This window comes from Miscanthus floridulus, chromosome 2 (assembly GCF_019320115.1).
Source record: "Miscanthus floridulus cultivar M001 chromosome 2, ASM1932011v1, whole genome shotgun sequence".
In the NCBI taxonomy this organism is placed as follows: domain Eukaryota; kingdom Viridiplantae; phylum Streptophyta; class Magnoliopsida; order Poales; family Poaceae; genus Miscanthus; species Miscanthus floridulus.
Window position 1 is genome coordinate 10,277,579 of NC_089581.1, and position 18,555 is coordinate 10,296,133.

The 18,555-nt window shown below is 42.8% G+C and overlaps 1 protein-coding gene across 1 annotated transcript; it reads left to right on the plus strand.

Annotated features, from left to right (window-relative positions):
• The first annotated feature begins 14,392 nt into the window (after positions 1-14,392).
• LOC136537895 (AP-1 complex subunit sigma-1-like) lies at positions 14,393-17,265 on the plus strand. The gene is made up of 8 exons (XM_066529874.1): positions 14,393-14,488; positions 14,601-14,641; positions 14,800-14,886; positions 15,835-15,926; positions 16,049-16,157; positions 16,249-16,284; positions 16,415-16,501; positions 16,887-17,265. Exons 2-8 carry the CDS (start codon positions 14,639-14,641, stop codon positions 16,956-16,958), a joined length of 486 nt encoding a protein of 161 aa, XP_066385971.1. The 5' UTR covers positions 14,393-14,488; positions 14,601-14,638; the 3' UTR covers positions 16,959-17,265.
• Positions 17,266-18,555: the final 1,290 nt, after the last annotated feature.

Sequence of the window (18,555 nt, forward strand, 5' to 3'; positions counted from 1 at the left end):
AAAAACACTTGGCAAACTAGCATTTGCCGAGTGTTGTTTGCCGAGTGTTTTTGGGCTTCGCCGAGTGCCCTTGGCACTCGGCAAATCTCCTGTATAGATGTAGGAGCAAGAAACACGGCTCGGTCTGTATGTACATTCTGTGGATGTGCTCAGAAAGGCGCTGAAGCAAAGCACCAAAGCTGGAGAATGGACAAAAAAGTATGGATATGTAGCCAATTAAGCGATAGGGGCATGTACCTCCCGGAGCAAAGCCGGCACATTTGTCGCCATTGCATAGTGCCCCCCCCCCCCCCCCACCCCACCACCCACCCACCCACACACACACACTTTACAGTGAGGCTGCCAATCTATTCGAGACAATAGCATCATATCAACTTAGTTATGAATCACATCTAACTGCTTGTATGGAGGCTATTACAAAAAACAAATGAACAATTGTAAGTCAACGGTTCCATGCCCTCGTTCAAGAGCTCATGCATGTCAAGGTGCCAAGAATCCAAGGTCTGGACTTTAAAAATTACTCTTAAAATGGAAGCAAGAACAACAAAAGAGATTTGCACTTTCTTACTAAGGTTGTTTAAACTTTAAACAGTGAGCTCGGATATTTTGATTTTTATTAATTCACATGATATTTTGACCATTGCCTATATAAACATTGGGAGAGATATACTTTAGGTGGTTCCTTTTTTCACTTTGCATGCTGTCAATCTGGACAGTTGAGTTCCAATCGCAAGGTGCTTCTTTGTTTCTTCAACCTTTGATTCGATTCCAATCTAGTGTGATGTAAGGAACCATTTCCTTGTCCCGCCTGTTGCCCCATCACCATCGGCTCTGCAATCATTTCGGAAGTAGTGCCCCGTCTTTTGTGTGGTAAGAAGAGAATTGGAAGGGATAGGGTTGATGGTGTTTTTAACATTGTCACCAATAGTTCTCAGGTCCACATACCGACCTATCGTCGTATGACTTTTTTCCCCTTTTATAGCACGTCAGCTCGGACCTCTCTGCCTCGACTGCTCGCCCCAGGGCTTCTCCGCTATGCCGCTCAGCTCCTTTAGCGGTCGAGCTCAACCTCTGTCATGGTTGAGCTGTGTTGGAGCACTCCCTCCCTGCGACGCAACTGCACCTGAGTTCTCCCACCATCTCAGCCATGCCCAATCTCTCTCTCCCTCCCTCCCTCTCTCTCTCCTGTTGTCGGACCTTGTCCGCCTATCGGTTGTGGCCGCCTAAGCTCGTGTTCCTTTTTTGCCTTCCACCAAAACCTGAGGCATAACTCACCCATGCTCGCATCCAAAACTAAGGGATGGAGAAGACGAAGAAAGACGACATGGATGAGGGGACGAGTCCTTTCGCTTGTTTTTTTGGGATTGAGGGTGACACGCATCTAAGGGGAATATTCCCCTTGGGGACGGGGATGGTCCCTGATTGCCTCGATCCAAACCAAAATGTGCCAAAACGAAGATAGGCCCCTCTAGTCTCCGATCATCATCCTAGCAACCAAACACAAGTAATGTGTAGAGCTTGTGACCTTTCTAATGGACAAGACCTCCTACATGGTTGGATGATGTAATGTTGTTTTTGGGCGTTCCCTATTGACCCATCATAGAGGGGGTAGTACCTTGCGACCGATTGTGCTGATAAAACACTTTTCTTTGGGCATAAACATCTTTCCATAGTTTGACCCCAAGCCACAATGCTACATTCGTTCTGTTCAACTTGGATTGCTACACCTTCGTTAATAAGTTGTGTTCGACTACATATCTAAAACATCATCCACGTTGTATCAACCATATGCTGATTCTAAGCAGATGAATTGGGATGTGATGCTGGTGGTAATTAGTAATAAATACCTTGGCTGATTTCTTAAGTTTATTTTGCTCTTACTATTGCCCTCGACCTACTGACTTAATATGGAACCTTATTCCTTCACCTACTTATCTCACCTATATATCCTTGGTGACATGGTGTCGTCTGGACCTTTAAATATATAATATAATCCAGACTTCATTCCTAGCTCCTTACAACTAGGCCTCAAGATATTAGTTACTTTTTCGTATTTCATCTTTTTTCAATGAATAATTGAAATAAAAAACAATTTAGTAAGAAAACAAATATGGACAGCTTTGAGGGTGGAAGGCATCAGGAAGGTACACACAGCAGGGAAGGTGGTTTGTTTGATTCATACAGTGGATGTGCTCACTTTGGACGTAATTGGTTGCCTTCCCAGCAATGCCTTACTTGTAGCAGGGATGCATGTCGCGACAAGCTAGGCGGCTTTGCAGTTGTAACTACATGTTGTTTGGTTCCAGTTTGTGGGAAGGCAGACTATGTTGGCCCTGGGCAGCACGAACTACACTCACACGCTCACACACGAGAGGAGACAGAGGTGGAAGATGAACAGTGGACACGAGTTTTGCTGGCGACGGACGCTCCGGCCGCCGGACGGCCTGTATGTTGGCTTTATTAACTGGAAGATACACAACTCGACGCACCTGAACTAAATAGGATACACGGCTAAATAGCCTTGCCCACATGCACACGGGAGCCACTACTGCCCGGGTCTCATGTGTGCTCGCACGTTCCACAGCTTCCGAGCCACACACTCATATGCTGCACGTACGCCGCATGAAACGGTCCTCTGACCAAGCCACGTCTCCAAACGTGCCTGGCTAACATGCAGTGGCTAATACTACTCTACCGTATACTCAACACATGCAAGTCCTAGAGACTAGCTAACAACCTGTTGTGCAACATACGCACACTCTAACTTGCTAACTAGCCTAATCTACATGCAAATGATTCTTGAATCCTCCACGAGAACACATCTCATTTTGGATGACACAGACTACGTACATGACACACATGTACATGGCCTATATGCAATAACTCAAATAACCAAGTCATGATTATTCCTAACATTGCCTCCCCTAATCTTGACTTGCGCACTCAACGCTTCATCACAGAAGGGTTGCTTCGTTATCGGCCTTCGCAAGCCGCGCCTCTTCCTGCTTCTTCTTTGGACATTCATGGGAGAAATGTCCTCGCTCGCCGCAGTTGTAGCACTTGCCTTTCTTGTTCTTTGACTTGCCCTCACCGTACTCAGAGTAGGTGCTGTTGCTCCCGTCATCATCGTTGTCGCCGCTGCGGCCACCACCACGGCCATTCTGTGCATCGCCCGCACGTGCGCGGTCCTTGTTGCGTCGCTGACGACGACGTGCCTCCCACTGCTCCTCCGTGAGAAGCAGCTGCCCGGTGCGCTCGCCTCCAAGCTCGACGCCGCCGCAACGCTCCTCCGCCACGCGCAGCCTGCCAACGAGTTCCTCCAGCGACATCTTCTTGAAGTCGGCGAACATCTCGATGGAGCATGCAATTTGGTTGAACCTCGATGGCACAACCCGCAGCATCTTCTTGACGACGCACTCGTCCTCCATGTCCTCCCCCAACTCACGCAGCTCCACGGCGATGGAGCCGATCCTCACGGTGAAGTCGTCGATCGCCTCGCCGTCCTTGAACGCTGCGTTCTCGAACTGCTTGAGGAGGTGCTGTGCCTTGGCTTCCTGCACACGTGTGTCTCCCACGCGCAGTGACTTGATCGCCTCCCAAGCCTCCTTGACCGTCTTCTTCGCGACGAGCCCAGACTTCATCTCCGGCCTGAGCGAGAGGCGAGGAGCCGCACGGGCGCTGCTGCCAGTTCAATTGCGGATCGGTCGAGCCCCTCGTCCATCATACCAGGACTCCGACCTGAAATCTCTTGAGCCTGTTGGAATCATGGCGCGTCGGCCTGTCCACTCGGGTAGAGAGCGGCAGCGCGGGTTCTGCAGTGGTGGCAGGCCAGCGGCGTAGGCGTTCCCCACGGCGAACGCCACTACGGCCAAGCGACGAGGCGGCCGGTCAGCTACATTCCTCCCTTCCCCCGAGCAGCACTAGTATAGTAGCAACGCTCCATCAAGCGCAGCAGCAGCAGCACGAACTCACGATCTCTGCCGCCGCATCCAACCTCCTTCTCCGGTTATCACTGGACTATAGGGGTAGGAACCAACGGATGCGCAGCCACCTCCTTCCGCCGGTAAGCATCGCACCCACTGACCTGCCCTTTCGCCCCTCGTAGCCCTCTCCGTGGGTCCCCTCGCCGCTGCTCCTGGATGTGCGCATCTGCTCGACAAAATGCCACTTCGCCTCGAACACTTGTTGTTTCTCTCTCTCTTCCAGCGTACCGGTCGAAACCACGGTGGTCACCATCGCCGCTGCTCCCTCCCCCTGGCTCACTGGGATCATGTTGCTTCGAGCCCTAGAACAGCAGGGTACCACAGCCAGCGTCACTCAAGGACGGATTAAATATATCTGAATTTATATATAAGGCTAATTTGCTAGCTTGTACATTCTCTAACCATCTCCTGTTAGTGAATTAAACATTCAGTGCCACACATAATCACAATATACATCTTAATATATTTTGATTAATCTTTCTAATCCCAGTCATTTTTATAGGAGCTGGTGCTATAGGCGTAGAAGCTGTTAGCAGAAATGTGAATCATACAACACCAAAATTCAATATCCCCTACTGGTGGAGTTAATGGAAGGTGCATGGGCTTAGACCGCCAATGTCGGTCAATGATCCCGTGAACCACCTGGATAACTTCATCTCATAGAAGATCACCTCAGACAATCCAGCATTGGTCAACAATTAGGTACTGACCAAGGAAACACATGAGGAGATTGCTCAGCACCATTTTGGTGACACATAAGGCCCACCGATTTCTGCTTCAGACAAGAAATCACTGATGAATAATGACAAAGGTGAACCCCTTTGCTGCTTGGTTCAGAAAGACACAGCGCTGCTTGCCATGCCAAAGCCCTCATTGCTTGTTATATAAAAATAATTTCAACTCATGTTTGGCCATTCTCCTTTGATCTGTAATTCTGTACTTGCGCCGTAGTAAGAAGGTAGACCCAGCAAGGACATGCTGCTAGCATAAAGGCACATGTCTCCTATTCTTCTTTCTGAATCCTACCTTGCTCAATAGAGAAAGTCTCATTTCACCTTTTTGTATATAGTGGGAAATTTAGTTCTGGAGCAGCTATCATTTTTCACGGTCATTTTTGTATTTTTCATTGGACATTGCTACTGAAAATTTTCAACACAAACCCTTATGAAATTCAAAGGACCAGTTGAGCTTGGTAATACTCTGTATACCTAATGTATCCTTTTTGCTCTGTACACAACATATTCAAATTTTATGATCGCTTAATCATGTTAAACCAGGTACTTAAAATTAAAAGGAACAGTTAAATGTGGTTATGCTATGTATACATAATGTATCTTTTGCTCTTGAAACATAGAAATATTCAACCAGATTCCAAAATAATTAGATAATTAAGATAGCAAAAATCCTCCTCACCCCTGATCCATTCCTTAACAAGCTACAACTGAGATATTTGAGTACCTCCTACATCTATTGCCTCTGCCTGTCCAATGGAACAACATATGCTGGATTACATTCTATTTGACCATTATATGTGTCCAGCATATAAATGAATGTGAACCGAAAATGTGAATGATGGAGAATGAGCCGAGGGGGAGCTGGTCTATTTACTAGTAATATATTCTTTTCTTCATGATGAATTTGTAGGATCAGTAGCTTTGTCAGGTTGTATAATATTCATTGTAAACTGGTGGTCGAACAAAACGTCGACTAATGTGGATCCTAAAAGTCACAAGAGCACAGTTATGAACCTTTTTTAATCAAATACTTTAGAATCAATATTAACTTAAAATATTTATATAAAATAAAAATAGAAAATATATTATTTATTCAGAATTTCCAGTAAATTTTTAGTTGTTTGTGAATTTCCTTCTTGCTTGCACTATGATGTATTACCAGTATGATTATATTGTTTCCCTGATGCTCCTACTCGATTTGTTGATATTATGCAGCAATTGATTGTTGAAAGTGTGATTAAACTATTGAAGAAGCACGATGATGGTATTTTCTTCTTTTTTGGTTCATTCATATGTTTGAAACGATTTTCCATGATTAAATCATATTAGCAGCCTTATTTGCATTTGGGTGGCATTGTTCTGTATTTTACTATAGAGCACATTACTGCAACTTGTGTGAATTTCTTCATTAGTTAAAATCATCCATGTGTGGCCCAGCAAAATATATATCTGTACGTCATCTGTCATGTTCTAAGGAAATTGTTTCCATAGAAACTATATGTGATCTAATTAGGTAAACTGATCTCTGAATGGTAGGAAGTTTTGCTGCCTGTACTCATTAGGTTATACATTTCCTTACATAGTGTGTAGCTGATGTTTCTATAAGCATTTGGCATACCCTGTAAATCATTGTCAATGTCAGAGCCCACGAGCTTAGTAAGCCAAATGGCATCATCCATTGTGGCTTGACCCAAGGAGTTCAAGGACAGATTATCATTGACACTCATTCTACGGTGTGCTCCTGAGTGCGATACGAGGTATCATTGCCATTTGCCAACCACACCTTCCTGACTGGGATATCACTTGACCAGCTGAGCTGTCGTCCATGATATAGGAGACTACTCGAGTCAAACACAACGGTTAATCTTTTTGCCCTTACTGAAATTGCAATACTTTTAACATGCCTTTTGCAATTGGAACATCGACCTCATAGAATAAAGCGCAGTAGTTAATGTTTTCTTAAGGTAATAGCAGTACTTTTAACATCCCTTCAGTTACAGATCAATGATGGACATCGAGCAGGACTATGTTGATCTCTTCACACCAAGATATACAATCCGTCCACGCCGACAGTTCAAAGATTCCACCTTGATACAAGATCTTCACTGGGTTACCTCAAACGGTCAAATTGGCGCCTCGTTAACTCGAGCCTCTCCACTGGGGAAGCTCAAGGTGGCGCGACAACGCCGCACAAGTTTTCTAGTTAATCAGTATGTTCGCTGGTTGGTTTCAGTCAGGACTTATTAGCCAGCTAACAATATTTTTCTCTCACAACAAACCAGCACCAGTCGAGCTTATCAGCCTAGAAATCAACCAGCGAACAGGTTGAATACTAATTGTACTATCCTCTACCTACTCGCTTAACATGGAATTTATTCCTTCACCCACTACTCAGCTATGTATCCTTTGCTTGGTGAATCTTGCCGTCTCGACCTTTAAATAATCCAGACCCATTCCTTTTTTAAAACCTTGACATTGGTTACTCTTGTTTGCTTATTTCATTGTTTTCAACGAATAATCCAAATAATTAAAGAATAGTTCATGAGAAAACAAAAATGAACAGATTTAAGAGTGTGAGGCATCGGGAGAGTATGCACAGGAAAGGTGACTTAACTGTTTCACCGCTGGGTGTGCTGACGTAGCGGATACTTGTCCCAATCAGGGGCGTCCTGCCAAAATGGGAGGCCCAGTACGAAACAATAAGTAGAGACCTAATCTCTAGTCCCAAAATAAGAAAACAAATAACATATATCAATGTATTATTGTAACACATATTACTTATATTATTTGAAGAAGACATGGCTTGCAAGTTGGAATAATTAAACACTAGATCAATTTGTGTACATAGACAATGCACTAAATAAAATATGGCCTGGTCATGGAGCTCACCACCTGATAGCACTGTTCGTTTGGGTTTGTTTTGACTTGTTTTCAGCAACGAACAGTATTTTTCTCTCACACCAATTCAGTCAATAATATTTTCAGCCATGGCTTATAAGTCAAACACGACCAAACGAACAGGCTGGATATTGACAATGTTTCGTCTTGTGGCTGCGTGGTAAATTGGGGACTACTCTAGAATCTTGACGTGTCGTGGCCTCGTCTCTTCGTCTTTTCATCTCTGATCTAGGATTGGGACTGGGTAGAAGATGACGAACGATGGCGCTGATGGCAGATAGAACGAAGGAATAGGAAGTCAAAGCGACAAAGCGTACGTGACAAAGAACTGGGATCACTGTGGCCACTTTGTCTATTGAACGAAGTCGTAGCACGTCGCTTTATGAGCCAAAGATGACAGTTGTTGCTGATTTATTAATTAAAACAAAGTCCACAATTAATATACATACTTAGGGTACTTAGTAAATCTTGGGCCCCTATGATTTTGGGGGCCTGTTCCGTCATACAGCCCGCGCAGGCCCAAGGACGCCCCTAGTCCCAATGGCGTTGGACCTTAAACAACCGGTTCCATATGTACCCAGAGTTACAATAGCCACCGGTGGATACAGTGACGAGGCTGGACTGTACTGGAATGCCATTTGAGTGGGCTGGGGGGCACAGCGTTTTTTTATACGAAGTCATAATATGTGCTATTCCTATATTTTTAGTAGTATACTCCATATTCGTATAATATACACTAAGTATCTTCTTTGACAACATACAAAAGTTGTTGTAACTTCATTAGCACATACTTCCTCGGTCCGTCTCAAAAAGAGTATCCGTATGGGTTCATGCTACTCAAATTTTCTCATGTTTAACTAGGTTTATATATAGTCCCTCAGTTCCGAATTTAAAGACCAGCCTTCACCAGACCCGCCTTCGCACGCCCAGCCTTCGGAGCAGCGCCCTACTTGGTACCAGCGCGTCGTACCTTCTCGGGAATCACCTTCTCACTCCAACAGGGTGCTATATCGTCCTCAGCTCCTTCCATCCAATCCAATCCCAAATTGAGCAATTGAGGCCTTCATGGAATTGCACCAACATACTCAGCATATACCACCAACTGGAGAAATTGGACTACTAGAAGCGATGCAGCCACAGACAGCTTATATGAAAGTAACATCCTCTCTCCTGATGCCGCTCTTTCCTATATGGATTGTAGATGCATGTGTCACATCCATATGAAAGCACGGCTAAAATGATTTATTTTGGTGCGAGAAATAAACCAATTCGGTGACGAAGGAGCACACAAGCACTCACCAAGAGATGAAGGTGTGAGAGGAACAGGCTATATTGCATTGTTGTGAAGAAACTTGGTGATCGAGGTGATGGTTGGAACGGAGTAGCTAGTTTTATAGCCCCTGTCGTCCACATGAACTTGAGTACATGACATAAATCTAGTTGTACTATTAGTATAGGGGCTACATCTATAAATTAATCCGATCCGTGCCACACAACCTGATTGTGTATTCCGAACCGTGCTAGCTATAAGTAACCGGTCTTGATGAAATGATGACTACGGACTACTTATTCTAGCAAGCAACAGAAGCTACTTCGCATAGTTGCGAACCCAAAAAGCTTTGAGTTTACAGCTAGTCGGCATACGTGACTTTTGTTCAGTTTGATCTATATTCACAGGGTGGAATTGAATATGGATTCATATAGTATCATTTTTCACATTTCAATCCAAATGTGGACATGAATCAGAATATTTTTCAGACGCGATGCAAAATCTTCCTAATAAAAAATGGACAAGTCGAGAGCACAAGTTTGCAGAGGTTAGAGCTGAGAGAGGGAGCATTTTCGGACTTTCTACAAGATCGTTGAGTGCGATAACTCTAGCTTGTTGCTCTCTCTCCTCGACGCCCAGCAATAGAATTTCACCAGAGCTGGCGATTTGAACACCATTGGGGATCGGATGCCCTGTGGTCTTGATGGAATGTATCCACCAGCAGGACCGTTAGCATCTAATATCCTCTGTCCTGATGCATGTGCCCCTCTTTCCTAGATGGATTGTAGATGCATGTGTCACTTCATACCAAAAGTGCTTTTGGTATTTAGAAGTAAAGAAATGAGGTGATGAAGGAGCACACAAGCGTTCACCAAGAGATGGTGTGGAGAATGGGCGTTATTGGCTTATGATGAAGAAACTTTCCATGGAATGGTGAAGATTGGAAGCTAATTTTATATAGCCCCTATAGTCAAAGCGAACCTGAGTACACGATATAATAAATTAGTTGTACTATCTAGTAGGACAGAGGCTAGAGCTAGAAATGCATAGTTTGCACATTTTTATTCAATATGAATGCGAACCAATATTGTCGGATGCCAATGCAAAATGGATAGTTTTAATTCTAATTTGCATTAAAATATTTATTCATCAATTTAACGTGAATAAAATTTTAGTACTGAGTTCTTAATCAAAGTAGACTAATAATGTCAAAATGCACTTTGGATAATCGTCCATATCAAAATGAGCTAAAAGGGCCTAAAATCATAGGAGACTTTGACTGCAATGCCAGATCCAAGTGCGCGCGAAGTTCGTGAGCATTATATTCTAGTGGATGAGGCCTCCTCTACACCGTTGGCACATGTGGATTTCAACGCTCCCTAGAAGTGACAGTGGTAGATGATGGCCCTATCTCAGCGGGGTACCTTTGCGACCGATTGCACTAATAAGCCACTGGTCTTTGGGCTTTGGCGATGATACGCCCCCGCACATGGATGTTGTGCCTTTGTTAATAAGTTGTGCTCAACTATGTAAACATTGTCCACATGTTATCAAGCACATATATCAAGCAAATAAAATAAGGCGTGACAATAGTGGTGCTAAATTAATATCTCACTCGACTGACCTCTAAGTTCATTATGTTCCTTAATATATCGTTCTATCGTTGTCCTCTGTCGTCCCTACTCACTTAGCATGGAATTCATTTCTTCACCCACCTATCCTTCTTGTTCCTTGAAGACATCTTGTCGTCTAGACCTTTAAATAATCCAGAGTCCCTTCTTTTCTACTCCTACAACAATGTAGCTAGACTTCACAACATCAATTACTCTTACTAGATAATCCAATAATCCAAAGAGTAGCATAAGGAAACAAAGATGAACGGCTTTGAGTGTGGAAGGCATCAGGAGAGTATGCAAGGAACTTGTTACTGAATGCGCACCTACTGTTGCTGGTCAGGCAACAGATCCTGCCGCTGCGACAGAGCAAAGGTCCAGGAGGACTCCAAGGCAGCGAAGGGCCAACTCGAATGCTTGCTGCCCCGGATTTTCTCATAAATAAATGTACGAAATAAATCTAATTTTAATTTATAAGAAAAAATTCCAATTTTTTTTTGGATTTTTACTTCTCACGCCGAGGATTGCGTCCTGGGACCTAGGTCATTAGATAAGAATCCAAAGATAAAGGGGGAAACAAAGAGAGTATCACTTACGAGGAGTGGGTCTGCGGGTGAGCGCCTGCGTGCACGTGAGGGCGTGAGGCGTAGCCTGAGGGAAACCATTATAATGTAAAAACAGAATTGCCTTCTACTGAAGCTATCCTCCTGCCCATATCTGCTTCTTCTCCTTACTTCTTCCCCAATCCTCCTCCAATTCATCCCCCAATCTATCCCAGTTGCTATCAGAACTGTGACTGTTTCATGGAGCACGTGAATGCACTGACGTAGTTGATAGTTCTCGTATCGTTGGACGACGGGGAGAGAATGCTAGTCAATCTTATTGCTGAGTGGGTGCGATCTCCATTGATCCTTGAGTCGAATAGCTCTGTGGTGATATCCCATCTAACCACAGTTCAAGACATCAATAGATCCCAAAACATGTACATCTTATCTTATCCAAAGTTCAGGCCTGCGCTTCTTTACTTCTGGTTTCTGGAATTAAATTTTAGAAAGATTAGGAATTACCCCCAATTAATTAGCAAAACAACCAGCGCACTGTGCTGTATGGCGAGACGGTGCTCCTTCTCATGAATGTAGGAGCTCATTGCAAGTAATTTGTAACTTCGTAGCATGCCTCACAAGAAAAAATACTTTGCACTTACGTTTAGAACTTTTTTCAATGGTGGGTACAAAAATGCAGTCGCTGGTGCAGTTTGGTTGAGGGGCCCATGACCACGAACCGTTAGTGAACATCATTTGTAGCAACACTCCATATAACATGACCGCTAGCGGGAATACAAATATTTTTATTATTGGCGGTTCACTTAGCTACCATCAATCGAGAATGACATAATTACACCAATAAAACACCTATTATTGGGTCTAAACATCTTTTCGTTGTTGATCGCACACCACAAGTGCCAAGTTCGTTCTAACAACGTAGACAGTTATACTCTCCCCGTTTCAAAAAACAAAGTCACCTAGGGGTTTGTGCCAGTCAAATTTTCTTAAATTTAATTAGATTTATAGAAAATATAAGAAAAACATGTGTATCTCTAAATAAACTTATTATGAAAATATATTCAACAAATAATCTAATGATATTTATTATGCGCCCTAAATATTAATAATCTCTTGTATATATTTGATTAAAGTTAAAATATTTTACTTTTTGGAAGTGAGAATGACAGTCTTTGCGGGATGGAATGAGTATCTTTTAGTAAGTTTTGCTCGACTATATATGTAATATAATATAAATATTCTAACCATTCTGCACAACGGATTGAGACGTGATAATGGTGTAACTTCTCTAAATATGTCTCTTGACTGATCTTTAAAGTCCATTTTGCTCTGTAATTAATTGTACTGTCCTCTGCCTTCTCACTTAACATGGGTCGGAATTTATTTCTTCACCCACTAGCCACTTCTCAGCTATCCGTGGTGGCATATCGATGATCTCTTGCCGTATGGGCCTTTAAATAATCCAGACTCCATTGCCTTTTTACAGCCTTGGCATCATATCGATCGGTTGCTCTTATTTGCTCATTTCATTGTTTTTCAATGAACAGTCCAAAAAAAGAATAGTTCGTGAGAAAACAAAGATGAACAACTTTAAGAGTGGAAGGCATCAGGAGAATATGCACAGGAATGGTAACTTGTTTCACTACCGGGTGTGGTGATCTATCTGATATTCTGATAGTTCCTAGGTCGTTGTACCTTGGAACTACAGGTTCGATACGCTCACATGCAGCACACGCAGCGCCTGTGCAGACAGTGATGAGGCTGTGCAGCAGTGGAGTGCTAATTTGCATGAAGATGGAGACATGAGAGTATGTAACTAGTGGGCTGTGAGGCACATCGCTTTTTATATGATATATGCAGTTCATATGTGATATACTCCTATATTTTTAGTATATATTATACTCCGTATGATATATACTAATCTTCTTTAACAACATATAAAAGTCGTTGTACCTTCATTAGCACATATACTGCTTCGAAAAAAGGAATTCTTTTTAGATAAGGGAAAAACGTTTCCGACCTCTGCAAGCGCACATACACAGCCAAAGTTCTTGTGTAAAATTTTCAGCTAATTGTTGTAACAAAGGGAACGAGAACACAAGTAGATCAAAGTGATTATAAGCAAAGTCTATTATTGCTCACCCATCCACTCTTGGCGAAAAAGTCCAATGCAACTTCTAGTGCTCAGCTCACTAGTATGATGGTCTCCTTTGTATCCTCACGCTGCAACAATGCCAAAAAAAAACATCCATTATAGTCCTTTGAAGGTAACCTGCATAAAATAAATAAATTATTTTCTTTTAAAAAACAACATCATTTTGTGTAAACCAAATAGCCCAGGAAAGAGCATCGATACCCACAGTGGCTGGCCTAGGATTTTGGGGCTAGGTATTCAAAATGTGTAATTGTCATACCAAATTTTTTTTCCGCAGCCAAAAGGCTAATGTTTGTAATGCTGCATAGTTAAAATTGCACAATATATGTAGGAAATATATAACACAAAATTGAGCATGATTTCATATATTCAAGAATTTAAGCATAAATTGAAATTGTTGTTTGACATAAAAAGGTACCAATAGTTAAACATAGCAAAGTGGCAACATATAGAATATTAATCTAATGGCCATATAGAAGATATGAAACAACAAAATGATGATAAAGCTTACAAATTAAATCAGGAGACTAAGTAATTTATGGACAACTCAAGCTAAGGCGCAGGCGATTCACAAATTGCTATACCTATCCCTAACAAATTGAATCTGAATTTAAACTTACAGACCTAGAGAAGCATAGAACTAGAGGCTCGGCATGATGTACTCATGCCTTATCTGCTGACTAATGCTGTATAGGTGCTCCGATTTGCTGTATTTTTGTTTTTTTCAATAAACAGACTTGCATATACATTATATTTATGAATTTTTTTGTCAAAAAATTTGGGCATTCAATTGAATACCATTGAATACTAGCAGGCCCGCCCCCAGATACCCACTAAGATCAGCTTTCGTTCAATATCCCTAATGCTTTTCCCGAGCATACAAGATATAGACCTATAGTGGTTAACCTAGTAGCTATGTAAATTATACGCCATATAATCTTAGCATGTTGGTAATCAAAGAAAAAGTGTTTAATTGTTTCATTGCAATTGCCGAAAAATAAGAAAAATGCCATGGGCAAGCCCATGCCCAGCCAACCAGCACGAGCTGGGCTGCTCCGATCCGCAGGCCCGTTACCGTGGTGGGCCTATAGGCTGGCCGATCTCCTTGCTGGTGGAGTCGACCGACCGAGCTAGATCTCCACGACTCACGTCCCACCCCAACCGTTTTGCCTTCCTCTCGCGTGCCTTCATTCCCGGCGTCGACGGTGGGCGAGCGGCGGCGACCTCTTCGTAGGGCCCTTCGCCGCCAGGCAACGAGCACCCACCCACCAGGTACGCACTTCCCTTCCACTCCCGCAGTGCCGAACCGACCACCCCAAACCCTCTGTAAGCTATTTCCGTTCGGATCTGACCCCAGTTACACGCCTGTGTTCCGCCCACGCAGGATCCAGATCGTGCTACGACGGCTCCTATCCATCCACTATGGTAAGATCCTCCCCTCTCCCCCGTGATCCTATGATCTGTGCCCTTGTGTTTTGCGCCGGGTGCGCTGCTCATGCGGGTTCCTGTAGATGGCGGTCACGATCTAGCACTGCACTGGACCTCGTTTGAAATCTGAAGCTTTTTTCTGTGCGCTTTTGTAGATTAATTTCGTGCTCTTGATCAGCCGGCAGGGTAAGGTGAGGCTCACCAAGTGGTATTCTCCGTACACCCAGAAGGAGAGGACCAAGGTCAGTATCCCACACTGCTCTGTGCGATAACTCGTGTAATTCAGTCCTGGTTGCTCTGTGTTCATCACTGGCAGGGGTGCTAATTTCTGCAAGAGTTATGGTTGCTCTGTGTTCATCACTGGCAGTGGGTGCTAATTTCTGCAAGAGTTATGGTTGCTCTGTGTTTATCACTGGCAGTGGGTGCTAATTTCTGCAAGAGTTATCGTTGCTCTGTGTTCATCACTGGCAGTGGGTGTTAATTTCTGAAAGAGTTAAGACTATGCATGCCAATCTGTGTCAGGACTTTGCAGCCATGACTTGTTCCAACAAATCAATATTTAGCATTAGAAGTGAATGGATAGTGGCCGTTTTGTAATAAGTTTGATGTACAGTATGCGTGTCCGTTGCCAACTTCTAGAGCTATATCTTGATCCAGCACCCGTGTTTCCGTACAGACTCTGATGTATGTTTTTTGTTATGTAAACTTGAATATGTATTCATTCATGTTGTTTTTTCTCTTGTTGTATTTGGTAATTTATGGTTTTGTGATATCATATATCTGCTACCACTAGTATTATAGAGCAGCAGGCAGTGAGAAGTGACAATATTATCTTAAATTCAATCATCTGAACAAATTCCCATTTCTCCTACTCGTTGCTCCCTTGTTTCTTCCTCTAACGTGTTGTTGGGTAACAAGTGAGTAGGACCCGTGTATTTTCTCATCAATTTGATGAATTCATTCATATAGGACTTCCCTATTACACAGACTCTTGGAAGGGTTCTGCTGTCTTCCATCAAATATTCTGCTTTTTACCGGGTACTCGGTTTCAAGTACCCATGGATTTTATTTTATTTTACTATTTTACTGGCTTCGTATAATTCCGAGAAAACAAGTTTTCTAGAGGTCATTAAATCTTTTCTTTGTGAGGTGTATTGCTGTATATTAAATTTGCTACTCATGTTCAAAAGGTTATTCGCGAACTCAGTGGACTCATTCTTCCACGAGGGCCCAAACTCTGCAACTTTGTTGAGTGGAGAGGTTACAAGGTCATATACCGGAGGTATGCTTCAGCAGTGCTGTTGAAGTTGTACTGTTTGTTTCATAGCCTCATAGGTTATGTTGCTTTTGTAATATCTGCTTGCTAACTATTGATGTGTCTTTATAACTATATATGGTGGTTAGGTATGCCAGCCTGTATTTCTGCATGTGCATTGATGCTGATGACAATGAGCTTGAAGTCCTTGAAATCATCCATCATTTCGTTGAGATACTGGACCGCTATTTTGGCAGTGTGAGTGTTTTAGTATTCAATTTCATAATTAAGATTAAAGATTCATGCTTTCATGTCATCATTTTGACTGTTTTCTCTACTAATTCTTTAGGTATGTGAACTGGATTTGATATTCAATTTCCATAAGGTAACCTCTAATGCTTATCAACACTGAGGACCTGGGATTGGACTTAGTCTTTGGCAACTTTGTGCTATCTTCTGATCATGCCTATGGGTGCGTAGTCATATTCATCAGTCCGAGTTTTCCATTTATGCAGGCCTACTACATACTGGATGAGATTCTCATCGCTGGTGAACTTCAAGAATCTAGCAAGAAAAATGTTGCAAGACTTATTGCTGCACAGGCATGCAATCCTCACATTTGGCTAACTTATCTTTTTGTATTTGCTTGAAAATTCAATATTTTTCACAATTACTCAGGACTTTCAGTGTGTCGCATGAGATTTTGCTTGCTTGTGCCTTGCTGTGGTTTAATTCTTTTACCCTGTGATTCAGTAGGGGATTCTTAAATAGCATTCTAACACCTTTGCTGTGCTTACTGACTTCTATTTTTTGTTTCGTATTGAAGTAAAACTTTGCATCGATTAGGCACAAAACCTGCTTCATTCCCTATATCACCCACATATCCAGTACTCTGGATAGAATGCTGTACTTTATGAATTAACCGCTGTTAGAAGGGCATGATCTTTTTATCCTAACAAACTTCTTTCTGAAATATGAATTGTGCAGGATTCGTTAGTCGAGGCTGCTAAAGAGGAAGCCAGCTCCATAAGTAATATCATTGCTCAGGCTACAAAATAAAGTTCTTCACGACTCAAGTGCCTGCCCCTTTGCTCTATCTTCTCATTGTTATTATACAAGCAACTGTAATGCACTGGACTGACAGTCCATTTGATCTTCTCATGTTTTCTATGGAATACGGATTTGAAGACTCCAGGTCATTTAGAATGAGCGTGATGTGTAACTACATTGTATGTGTTCCGTTGCAAGTAAAGTCGCTGATTTTCAGGATTTGCTCAGGCATAGTTGTAAATTCCTGATGTTATAAGTGCATATTTTTTCTCAACCTCATTGATTGTTTATTGTGTTCTCCAATGTCTGAAAACCACTGCAAGTTGTCTGTGTTGTGATGCTTTATTCTCCAAATTCGTGCTTGTAGCGCCTGTGTTAGGGTTGAAATTTGGGTGGCTATACTATATTTGTAAGCTGCTGTGCTTGCAAACAGATTGGTGCTGGCTTTTCACTGTAGTGAATTCTGGTGGTCTACGCCTGGTGACATAAAATAGATTTTATTTCTCACCAATATCTCCCCTACGCGGAGTACTATCTTTCCCGTACCTGGAGTAATGCCATAGATGTCTGCACCCATATGTGTGTTCTCCCTTATATATGTTGGAGCAGTTCTTACAAACCTTGGTGAATCATTCTATTCTTTTCTCCCCAACTTTTCTTACTACTAGGCTCTACACCATCGAAAGATGGGTACTTCTTTCTTTAAGATGCTGGGCTTAGCAATGAGCTACTCCTATTAGCAATGGTTAAAGAGGAAATATTATAGGTTGAGAATGGAGGGCACCGGGAGGACCAACACTGTAGCTTGTATGTAGGAGCACCGCTCGTTGAGCACGATCAGCGCGAGTGGAGAAGCCGTTTCCGGCTCACTGCAATCCAGAGCCACCATGATTCAGAGCTAGCCGTCAGCTGTTCAGCCACACAGAGGAGAAAAGGATGGCGCGCACGAATTCTGGACAACTTGGAAGCAATGGCTGACAAGGAGCCTTCCAATGGCTGACCAGGAGTGCCGCGGCTTTGTCGACTGTAATTATCGGGAAATGCCAGTTCTTCTGTCCCCCTTCCTTTTTTCCCCCACCCGCGGGTCTGCCCTGGTTCACATTTCCAATCCTGTACGAGCTGCAACCAATGGTGGTACATCAGGCTATGTGGTACCAGAAGGCACAAGGCTGGTGATGAAAAACGATTAGAAGTTACACGCACGAAAGCATTTTTACATCAGTTTTTGCAAGAAGACTACGTAGTACGCCATTTGAACAGTTATTATGTGGATGCAAATCATTGTTGATTCCTGTGATGTATGACTACAAGCAACTGCTAGCCTGTTTTTTATTGTCGTTTTGCTCGCTCAATTTGGTCTATCATACATTCATACAGGTGGCCTCATGGATGTATGTTTCAAGCTCACAGGAGTCACAGCATGTCACACATGTTCAGCATTTAGCTATGGGGAATGAGAAAAGGCCTCAAATTGCTAGTCCTGTACGGTTTGGTCATAACTCATAACATGTTTGTCAGTTGTCACTCACCTTAGATTTCAACCGGTGTCTTCCACTCCAATTGCAACGATTTCTGTTTTTGTCCATAGATTAGACACCCTGCTTCA